Raw genomic sequence first — 11,206 nt, 5'->3', positions numbered from 1 at the left:
TTCACTTCTACAATAATGCGTCATTCCAACTCACGCATTTTTTTTCAAGGGTGGGGAGAGAAGCGTTTATCTAAAGCCGGTAAGAGGTGCTAATCAAGTCAGTCCTCCAGGCGATCCCGTCATATGTGATTGGTTGTTTCTTACTTCCAATTGGCCTTGTGAGGGAGCTCGAGGCAACAATCTGTCGGTTTTGGGGGGAAAACGGAACGACTAAAGGGATGCATTGGCTTGCTTGGAAGAAACTGTGCAAATCCAAAGAGAAAGGAGGAATGGGCTTTCAGGACCTTAGATCGTTTAATTTGGCATTAGTGACCAAGCAAGCGTGGAGAATTCTTTCAAATCCAAATCTCTTGTTATCAAAGATTATGGCAGCCCGCTATTTTCCACATGGGAATTTCATAGATGCGGATATAGGATACCGACCCTCGACGACGTGGCGGAGCATTTGGCAGACTCTTCATTTTCTAAAGATGGGCCTCAAGAGACGGATCGGTAATGGGAACGACACTTCTGGCTGGGACGATCCATGACTTCGAGATGGAGGGAACTTTTGAATAATTACCAAGAGACATGTACACTCGGCTTTTCCAAATAAAGTGGCAGATCTAATAGACACTTCGACAAATCAGTGACACTTAGAGACTATACACAAATATTTTTGGCCGGTGGATATTGGTTGTATTTTAGAAATTCCGGTGGGCAGCAGCTTGGCCAGAGACACGTGGGCCTGGAATCCCTCGAATAATGGCAATTCACGGTGCGCTCTTGTTACCACATGATTCTTACGTCTACTCAATCCTCAGATCAACGAAGTAGCGGGGGAAACGGTTCAAACAGTGGTGTTGACTCTTGTAAGTGGAAAATTATTTGGAATCTTGATGTACCACCAAAGGTTAAGGTCTTTTTGTGGAGACTCTGCAACAATATATTTCCTATGAACAAGAGTATTTGTGGTAGAAAGGTAATTCTCTCACCATTTTGTGGGCGGTGTCAACGCGACGAAGAAAGGGCTTTGCACGTAATCATTAATTGCGGTGGAATGAATGACTGTTGGAGGTCTCTTTTACCTGAATATTATCACCATTTCGATCACACCTCTGCATGGAACTGGCTGGCGGGTTTAAAGGAGAATATGGATACAGATCAATTTCTTGTAGCAATGACTTTAGCATGGAAGGCGTGGGAAAAACGAAACAAGGAACATAAAGGGCAAGCGAGCTTAACTCCTCGTGACTTGGTGGACTAGTGCAAAAACTATCTGGCCATATTTCGTTCGGCTCAAACTCACAAGATCTCCCCCAACAGTCTGTCCACAAGAGCACGTGGCATCCTCCGCCAGTTGGTGTTGTTAAATCAATACTGACGCAACAGTTTCTTCGACGAATCTTTTCTTTTCCGTTGGGATGGTAGCGAGGAATGATGAGGGTCAATGCATTTGGTGGAGAGTGATTAAGTTACCCGGCAACTTACAACCTGCAGAATGTGAAGCGACGGTAGCGCTCAAGGTGTTACTCTTGGCGCGGGAAAAAGGGTGGACAAATGTGGTTGTTGAAGGTGACAATCTCCAAGTTATCACAGCTTTACAGCATAGCGAGAGCAATTTGTCTTCCCTCGGTTTATTGCTAGATGAGTGCTTGCGCCTTTCTCTAGATATAGAATATGGTTCTTTTAATTTTGTCAAGCGTACGGGGAATTTGTTAGCCCACGCTATTGCTCATTTTGATTGTAATTTTCTATCGGAGGGTTAGTCTTACCCTCAAACTTGGCTGGTTAGCCGTAATACTAAACCTTTTTTTAAAGAAAAAACTCACGCATTTTAAGAAGCTGTCATGTGTCAAGGTGATATATGGGCCACTTTGTATTTTTCAGGTAAAATATTTGAAAATGGCTGGTGGGTCTCAGTCCATTCTTTTTTTATATTATTGAGAATAATTCAAATTTTCAAAAAATTATAATAATTTCGAAATTTCAATTACTTATTCAAAATAAAATAAAATGAATGCAGAATAAAAAGTACAACAATATAACATTTTTTTTCTACATAATAATAATAATAATTATATTAACAGTAAGTAGTATGTCCAAACCCATTCTTCCAAAGTATTCTTTTTTTTTTTTTTAACACAACTATCCAAACCCATGATTGGGAATGTATGAAGCTTCGTTGCAAAATAAGGAAATTAATGTTAAAAATATTTGAATTAAAGTTATTAGTATAACTAATCTATTTCAAATCAGACCTACACTAAATAACCCCGGTAAGGCTGGAATCGGAGGTATTTTACGAGACGACGACGACAAACGTAGTTTCATATTTTATTACCCGCGCACACCCCTACTAGAAATGATATAATAAACCAAGATTTAGAAACAAATAATTGCTTAAAGCACACACTGTGATACATCCTCTCTTATCTCCTTTGAAAGTTCAACTTGCTAATGCAAAATGCGAAAAGAAAAGCGAAAAAGACAGGGTACAAAAACAACATCACAGCGACTAGAGGTAAACGATCGTGCCGATATCCGAAATAATCTCTCAGAAAGGCCGCCACTGTTTTCGTTTCTCCAAACACTGTAATTGTCTTCTCTATATCACCGAATTGTGACGTAAGCATGCCGTTCAATGACCAAGAAGTCGGAACCAGGTAGTAAAACCAGATCCACCATCTCGGAATTTGCTGTAAATAAAATTATGTAATTTATCAAAAAACAAAATTCATAGTATAGCTATGATGGTTATTCATAAATTTTAGGGTTTATTGCATTAAGCACCCCTGTATTTTTACTAATTGTTAAAATAAAAAACTCTCCATGATATTTTATTGGCAAAGAACCCCCTACGATTCGTTCTTTTTTAGTAGGGGTGGGAATCGGACGGATCGGCGTAGTTCAGAAAATTCCAATTTTTTAGTCACCTAAATTACAAAACACAGAATTTTAGAAATTATTTTCAGAAATTTAAATAGGGAGATCGGAATCTCATATTTATTCTAGTTCCACCCCAAAAAAAATATATTCAGAAATTGGAATTCGGAAGAAATTTATTTTTCCATAATCGAAAATTTTCAAATCAGAATTGGTGAAAATCGAAAAATTTGTTCCAATTTTCACCCCTACTTTTTAGCAAACTATCCATGAAAACAAAGTTTTTAGGGGGCTTTGTGTTAAAAAAATGCTTTTAGGTTTTGCCAATAAAATAAAACAGAGATCAGTTTAATAACAAATCCACATAAAATATGGCTACTAAATGCAAAAAACTTTTGTGCAATGTGTTGGTGAATATGGACTATATATAGTATAAGATGTGCATGCAAAAGAAAGAACTAACCGGGTGAGGAATCAAGAATCCGGCAAAAAGATTGAACATCGTGTAAAATGCCGACTGCGAAATTGCGGCTACCGGAAAATTCGGGGTAATCGAAACAAGCATCATCCCAAGATAAGTGAAGTATAGCAATGTACAGAACATAGTGTAGAAATACCAAAACACCTTATACACCGACCAATAGTATCCAATCATCGGATACGTTATCACCGTGAATGCAATTGCTTGCGCTAAGAGATACGGGATCTCGATTATCACCTATAATAAAATTAAATTAATCAAAGGGGTGAACACTTAATTAAATTGCAAGGAGACAAACATTATTTTGTATCTGAATAGACACCACAGCTCGAAAAAATAATAAATCTCTATATTTCTGAATAGAAACTGACAGCTCGAAAAATAATAAATCTCTATATTTTTTAATAGAAACTGACAGCTCGAAAAATAACAAATCTCTATATATATAAATACCTGTGCGGCCGAATAGGCCCACGAAGCGTACATTCCAGCAAATCTTTCTCTATAGAGAACAGTTCTCTCCGTGCTGACATACGGAAGAACCGAAGACGAATTGTTTATGCCGCAGAATAGAGCTGAGCTGTACATTGCGCCGAGGAGAGTGAACAGGCTTTGTTGATTATTTCTATATCAACGCAGATGTTTCATTAGCAGAAGCAATGCTATTACAGCCAAAGTTAATGTTGTAATAATAATTAACATGCTTACATTTTTTTGCCTTGACCCCAGAAAAGGATGCCGAAGAGAAAAGCCGCGAAAAGCATATGAATCGAACGCATTAAATTATATTTAGGACTTCTCCAGTAAGATAAATGTTGCTTCCAAAGGCAGCTTTTGAATTGTCCCCACCCGTTTTGCGAGTAACGGGTCGGGAAATGCAGGTCTTCTGATCCGGAAGGCGGGACGCTCATCTTTCTCACTAGCTCTTTGTTTTGCCTTTAAATTAATTTGGAGGGAAAAAAAATTAGACAAGATTGACTACCATGTACATGTAATCTTATTCGGTTTAGGACGCGTTTGGTCGGTCAGATTAGCCATGATTAATTAAATGATTGGATTTTACTGAATGTTTGGCTGGTCCAATAACTTTTCGGGCCGGCCCTCAAGTCTAGAAAAAAATGGTTCATCGGAAGATTATTTATTGGACCTCCTATAATTGAACTAAATACTTAAGTTCTTATGTTGGTTAATTTTATTTTAGGAACCAAAAAACGAGGCCTAAGAAGACATCGGAGATAATATGCTTATGACTAACTTAGTACGAGAGAAAACGAAAAAGTTGGTGGCAATCGGACTCACTCGTGCAAAGCGGAATTCTTGTATGTATCGGCAAAGTCTATGGCGAGTTCACCTTCGGAGGAAGCGGAAGTGACTTCCAACATCCATGTAGCCGGATTATAATTATCTCTAATCTTTGGCACGCCGGAGATTGCCTATTTTTATATATATAAATAATAAAACGGTAAACATAATTAAAAAAATATTTCCTCATTAAGAAAAAATACGAAACCCCTAAAAATTTGCGATACGACGAAAGACTTACCTCAAAGTATTCGATTACTTTCGATGAGTTCTCGCCCAACGGCCCACAATATATCATTCGGCCTCCGGCTTTCAATAGTAGTAACTATATATATAGTGACATGGCATGATACATTCTGTTGGAGATATAAATATTAAAAAATAAAATCGTATTGAATATTACCTCATCAAAGGCTTCAAATATGTCGATACTCGGTTGATGAATAGTGCAAACAATTGTTCGACCGGTATTCGCCACGTTCTTCACCGCCCTCATAACAATGGCAGCCGCTCTAGCATCTAATCCAGTCGTGGGCTCGTCCATGAATATGATCGAAGGATTAGCAACGAGCTCCACCGCTATTGTGAGCCGCTTCCTTTGCTCAGTCGACAGGCCATCGACACCTGGCAGTCCCACTAATGCGTCTTTAATGTTGTCTAGCTCAATTGTCTCAAGCACTTCCTTCACAAACTCCTATTAACAAAAAAAAAAATATTGTTACTTAAAATATAATTTGTATTTAAAAAAAACAAATTGGTAATTATCATACGTATTTTGTCTTGGGATCGATATTGGGATCGAGGCGTAGCCAAGCGGAAAAGACTACGGATTCTTCGACGGTGATTTGAGGGGTGTGGATATCGGTTTGTTCGCAGTAACCGGAGACTCTAGCGAATGTGCTTTGGACTTTAGGGTACCCTCCGATTTTAATTTCACCTTCGACAGTGCCGGTTGTTTTTCGACCGGCGAGTACATCGAGGAGTGTTGTTTTGCCGGCCCCACTTACACCCATTAGTGCTGTAAGAACACCTGGCCTGAATGAACCGGTGATGTCGGAAATAAGTTGTAGCTTTTTTTCGGTGAAACCATGCTCCTTCATTGCCTGAAAAAAAAAATTAAAAAAAAAAATCGGAGTTAGTTAATTAGTTATATAGTGTTTAATGATGTAAGAGAACTGTTTAAAATGCGGTGGTTTGCCGAGTTTTAAATTATTTACCACGGGGGTTTCGACGTAATATTGCACATCTTGAAACACTATGCTTAGGGGTTGGAATGGTAAAACCATTTTATCTGCAGCAACATGAAAAACATTATTAAGTATAAGAAAAATAAAAAAATAAACAAAATTACAATAATAAATTACCTTTATTTCTAGGAGGAGAGACTTTCGAACGCTCTTCGGCTGCAGCTTTGTCGTCGGGTTCTTTACTTCCGTGTAGCTTAGCGAGCTGTTCGCTTGAAATGATTGCACGAGAACCGGAAGCTGCGTGCATTTGTTTTTTCCGATATTGATCAAACCATTATTAAGTAGAGTAAGATTAATTAGTGATGTTCTTACGTTTCAAGAAACTTAACGCCAACGTAAATCCAATGTTGAGAAGCAGTGTGAATCCAAACAGGGCGCAAACCGAAACCCAAAAAAGATTCCCGTCGAAGTTGAGTCCGCGGTCTTCAAGTGTTTGATATCCGACCGTTTTATTCCCGGCGAATTCCTTTTTTAACAAATCAAGAAAGTAGGCCTAAAGTAAGCATTCATTTTGTTGATATAAAATCGAAGACGACTTAACGAGCAAACTCACACTTTGCCATCTTGGAGCAAGAAATTCGTTAGCCGAAAGGGCTATCTCCCCGTACGACATCGGCGAAATCCAAAATGCCCATTTTAACCAAACCGGCATTGATGCTGCAAAACCGGAAAAACAAATTAGAAAAATTTAGAAAAGGAAGATCTTCTTGATAAATATTCGACCGTTACAATAAAATTAGAATAAAAAAAACTACTCACGTCGTGGGATCAAAAATCCGCTGAACAACAATATAAACAACATCGCCAAACTGCCGGCTGTCGTGGCTGCAACCACGGTTGTGAAAACAGAAGCCAAGAATCGAAACATAGATATCGAGGCCATGTGCGCAGCAAATATCACTATCATTTGTCGAAAAAACCTTAAAAAAAAAATTATTCCAATCCTTAAAATGATGTTCGACTAATAAAAAAAAACCGAGTTTTAGTTAATTTTTTTTCTTTTCGGTGTTACTACTAACCTTCCGGGCTCGGGGGTATAACCGATAACGTAATAAGTAAGACCGGTCCATACTAAAGCTTCTAATATCGACAACGGAATCTTGAGAATCGTTGCTGGAATCGCGTACGCCCATGCAGGGTAAAAATACAAATCCCTCTGCTTGTAAAAAACCGGAAGTCGGGCTACCGTCATCGAAAGCTCCGGCATTCCGTCGACTAGAAGAATGATGAGAGAGAAAAACAGAGCTCCCAAGTAATTATTCGCGTGCACTATATCAACTCCCATTTGCGTCCTTAGAAATACCGTCATCGTCACCGACGCAATAAAAACGAGCTGCAACAAAAAAAAAAAAAAAAAGAAAAAAAAAAGAAAACGGACGAGTTGAAGTGACTAATGAAAGCAAAAATGCGGAATTGTTCGATATTGCAATTCGGCTTTTAATTAATTACCTGAGCAGTTTTGAATACGTAAATGAAAGAATTCCGTTTCATGAGAAGAAACTCCCTCGACATGCACGCGCGAAAAAGAGTCCATTTCGGGAGTGAGTAGACGCTGAAACTAATGGCATTCTTGTGATTCTTCGACTTATCGAACGCCAATGAGAGTTCCGCGTTCATCTTTTTCCCGTGTGGGGACTCTTTGAATTTCTTCGAAAATTCGTCGATCGATACGTATCTGTACGGCTTGCGGTCCTCGTCCCAGTATTGTTCTTGATCTTTTCTAGATATAACCTGAGAAAAAAAATATATTTAAATTTAGTATTACACGAAAAATAATTATTTTTTTTATGAATTGTTTAGTGTACTTGCCTCTTGGAGAAAATCGGCCACTCCTTTTCTTTCGGGGCATTTGAATCCGCACCCCTTGAAAAAATCCACGACTTCGGTTTGAGGGCCGTGAAAGACGATTTTGCCCTCCCCCATTAAAATTATTTCGTCGAAGAGATCAAATGTTTCGGGTGCAGGCTGAAGAAGTGAGACGAGTATAGTTGCGTCCGTAATATGTGCAAGTTGCTGAAGGCAACAAATTATCTGATAAGTCGTTGAGCTGTCTAATCCGTTCGATATTTCGTCCATAAATAATGCTTTCGTGGGTCCCACAATCATCTCCCCTGTACAAATGTTTATGTATAGTAGTTAAAAAAATATGTATATATGTATTAGAAGTTCCACAAATGAAACTTAATTACCTGTTGTGAGTCTCTTCTTCTGGCCACCGGATATACCTCTCCGCATTGCATCTCCGAAAAGGGTATCGGAGCAAATATCGAGACCGAGAATCTGAAAAATTTGCAGGGGTAAATATGTAATTTTGTCTCGTGATGGATGAGTTACTAATTAAATTTAGTAGGAAATTAAATTATAAAATGTACTTTCAATATGTAGTCTGTCTGAAGAGTGGTCTTTTGTCCTTCCACCGAAATTGCCTGTACGAAAAACGAACTCCGATATTTAATACCCATGTAAAAAAAACGAGAGTCGGAAAATACATAAGGCACGAAAGGGTACGTACCTTCATGTAAGTATCTATATCCGGATCGGGAATAATTTTCGCTTCTTTCTCCCGTCTCGTCACCTCGGCCATAATATCTTTACAATAACCGAACATTATATTTATTATCATTAAACAATAATAAATAAATAAATAAATAAAGATTTTTCGAGTTTACCTGCTCTGCTACCGACACCCTGGCATCGAGACGAAAAATCGAGCGTTTCTCTAACCGTCATTTCAGGTATATGCAGATCATATTGGCTTATGTAAGCTGATGTTTTTTGAGGTACAAACTCATCCAATTTATATCCATTATAAGATATCTCTCCAGTTACCTATTTTAGCAACAAAAATTAAAAATTAAAATTAAAATAAATAAATAAATTAATTATTTAAGTTCAGATAATATAAATATGATTGAAATAAAAAAATAAAATTCACCTGTAGTGATTTATCCAAACTTCCTGATAGAGCTTTCAACAGTGTAGTCTTGCCGCATCCCGGAGGACCGAGTAGTAGAGTCATTCTGCAATTAAAAATAATCGATAACGAGCGATAAATCGGTTTCATTTTCTTCATTTTATAATAAATAATAATGTGACAAAAATAAAAAACGAAAAAGCTTATTACCTCCCGGGTTTAATGATACCACTGACATCTTTAATGATGTCTACATGAGCCTCTTGTGATGGCAAACCAGGCAACCTTGTCATATCCTATCGATATATATAAACGAAAATCGGCATTTTTATTATTTTAGAATTTATGTAGTGCAAATTAAAAAGAAATTGTACGAATATTTTCCATTATGTTTCGGATTTTCCGCCTTTCTTGAAACAGAGATATTTTGCAGAATCAGCCTATAAACTATATACATTATAAACGAACAATGAAAAAAGAAGTCGAATTTTATACGAAACAACGTATAGAAAGCCAGAATAGTGTTTTTTTGGTAAATATTTTATACGAAAAAAAATATTTATTTCAACATTATGTAATTATGTAACATATAGAATGCAGAATCGACACATGTATAAAACAACTCAAACGCAAATACTTACCGAAAGTAAACTTTTCAAAGAATTCCATAGCGTCGGGAGGGGCTTTCCGTAAACAACCTCACACTCTGCATCGACGCACAAATTTGTGTACCGTACCTCAATCGTCGGAAGTTTCACTCCAACTCTGCATATAAAATTAAAATATTAGTTTGACTTATATATACATACATACATATATATGTCTGTGTGTGTATGGATTCTTACTTATCGATTCGTTTCCTCATTTTATGAAGAAGTTTGAGGTTGTCGTGCTCGATGTGTTTGATGAGTTTCTCGATGAACAAATGCCTCTCGGGAGCGCCAATCTTAGTAACATCAACAACAACCCTTTGATCTTCGTTTTCTTGATCGAACAAAGAAGATCTCAGCCGTTCAAACGTTGGGAGGCGATCGATGGCATCCCACTGAGCCACGGTGTCTTCGTCGAGAATACTCTCCGAGCTCAATGCCGAGATGCTCCGGGAACTCTGGCCCCTCCGCCGGAACGACGACCGGAGGCTTCTCCCGAACGACTCGATTTCATCTCTCCCGATAAATTGATCCATTTTTTTTTTTCAAAACAAATGCATTGTGTAGGAAAATTATGTTTGCAAATTTGATATATAATGAAATGTAACTAACTAAAGATAAACAGGCTTTAAATATAGCTTTATATTTCTGGTTTCTGCCTCTGTTTATTTATATAATATTAATTTATTTAATAAAATTAAAGAAAGATTGATGAGGTGAGACAATGCATCATCACTATCAATATTCAGAAGAATTCTCAAGTGGGAAAAAGTCTAAAGGAAAAAAGCCAAGGCTAAATCTTACGCTTTATATATAACATAATTGTTTATATACTTTTTTTAATATATATTACATTATATACGTATTAGTGTTTATAATAATATAATAATACAGGCCATGTTGGAGGGAAATTCTGAATCCCGAGGGGTGGGTGGGGTGGGGTGGGGTGGGGTGGGGTGGGGGTTGATTTCTTGTTACAGGGGCAGAATCTATTGGGTTTCTGGTAAATAAATGCAACTTCCATCGAGGGGTTGACATTTAGACAAAGCATATATGAATTATGAAATAATCGTTTAGCAAAGTTATGTAGGGACGTGAGTTGAATTATTAATCTTGAATTTGGAATAAGTCTTCTGACACAAATTGAAATTACGAAAACCACCTCATGTTTTGATAACTACAACAACTCTTTAACTATGAATCTTCTTACATGTCCAATGGTGTCAAATTTAACATAATCTTGTAGATTCCGTTGAATGATTTGTAGTTTGTACTCGTTTTCTACAAAAATGTAGTTCTGATGCACCACAGTCTGATATATACAAGACAAAAAACATATCTTATGATCATTTTGCTTCAAAATGTAAAGCTCGAATGGATAAAACGGACACAAAATTGAGAATACTCCATACAATCTAGAATATTATCCACTAAATTTGACATTGCAAAAGTGGACTTGTAAGAAAATTCATAGAAAGTGAGCTCCACCTGAAGACTTAACATTACATGAACATATGCACTCCACATATATAGAGATCTTATAATTAGTCATAATTTATCTTTATTAAAGAAAATTATAAAATCAACGTGTCGATTCAATCAGTTAAAATTTATCTTTATTGTAGAAATTTATAAAATCATTGTGTAGATTCAATTAGTCAAAATTCTATAACTAAAAAATTTAAACAATAAAAAGAATTAACTTTCAAAGTCAAAAATAATACTTTAATTTGGCCAAAATACAAAT

The 11,206-nt window shown here is 37.0% G+C and overlaps 2 protein-coding genes across 2 annotated transcripts; one reads left to right on the top strand and one right to left on the bottom strand.

Annotated features, from left to right (window-relative positions):
* The first annotated feature begins 1,403 nt into the window (after positions 1 to 1,403).
* LOC148772189 (uncharacterized) lies at positions 1,404 to 1,748 on the top strand. Its single transcript, XM_088814880.1, has one exon. The coding sequence runs from the start codon at positions 1,404 to 1,406 to the stop codon at positions 1,746 to 1,748; it is 345 nt and encodes a 114-aa protein (XP_088671006.1).
* Positions 1,749 to 2,363: 615 nt separating this feature from the next.
* On the bottom strand, positions 2,364 to 10,098 carry LOC105978184 (pleiotropic drug resistance protein 3). The gene is made up of 24 exons (XM_013003625.2): positions 9,655 to 10,098; positions 9,451 to 9,574; positions 9,020 to 9,105; positions 8,831 to 8,915; positions 8,565 to 8,724; positions 8,408 to 8,484; positions 8,268 to 8,321; positions 8,085 to 8,175; positions 7,705 to 8,006; positions 7,345 to 7,626; positions 6,915 to 7,228; positions 6,655 to 6,815; positions 6,449 to 6,552; positions 6,208 to 6,361; positions 6,013 to 6,132; positions 5,866 to 5,939; positions 5,419 to 5,751; positions 5,052 to 5,342; positions 4,890 to 4,973; positions 4,646 to 4,779; positions 4,055 to 4,282; positions 3,800 to 3,971; positions 3,329 to 3,583; positions 2,364 to 2,678 (listed from the first exon to the last, which is right to left on the bottom strand). Exons 1-24 carry the CDS (start codon positions 9,993 to 9,995, stop codon positions 2,412 to 2,414), a joined length of 4,293 nt encoding a protein of 1,430 aa, XP_012859079.2. The 5' UTR covers positions 9,996 to 10,098; the 3' UTR covers positions 2,364 to 2,411.
* Positions 10,099 to 11,206: the final 1,108 nt, after the last annotated feature.

Source organism: Erythranthe guttata, chromosome 2, assembly GCF_056151865.1.
Source record: "Erythranthe guttata isolate IM_541 chromosome 2, IM_541, whole genome shotgun sequence".
NCBI classification, from domain to species: Eukaryota; Viridiplantae; Streptophyta; class Magnoliopsida; order Lamiales; family Phrymaceae; genus Erythranthe; species Erythranthe guttata.
The sequence above is the reverse complement of the archived record's forward strand: the minus strand, read 5'-3'. Positions and strand labels throughout refer to the sequence as shown.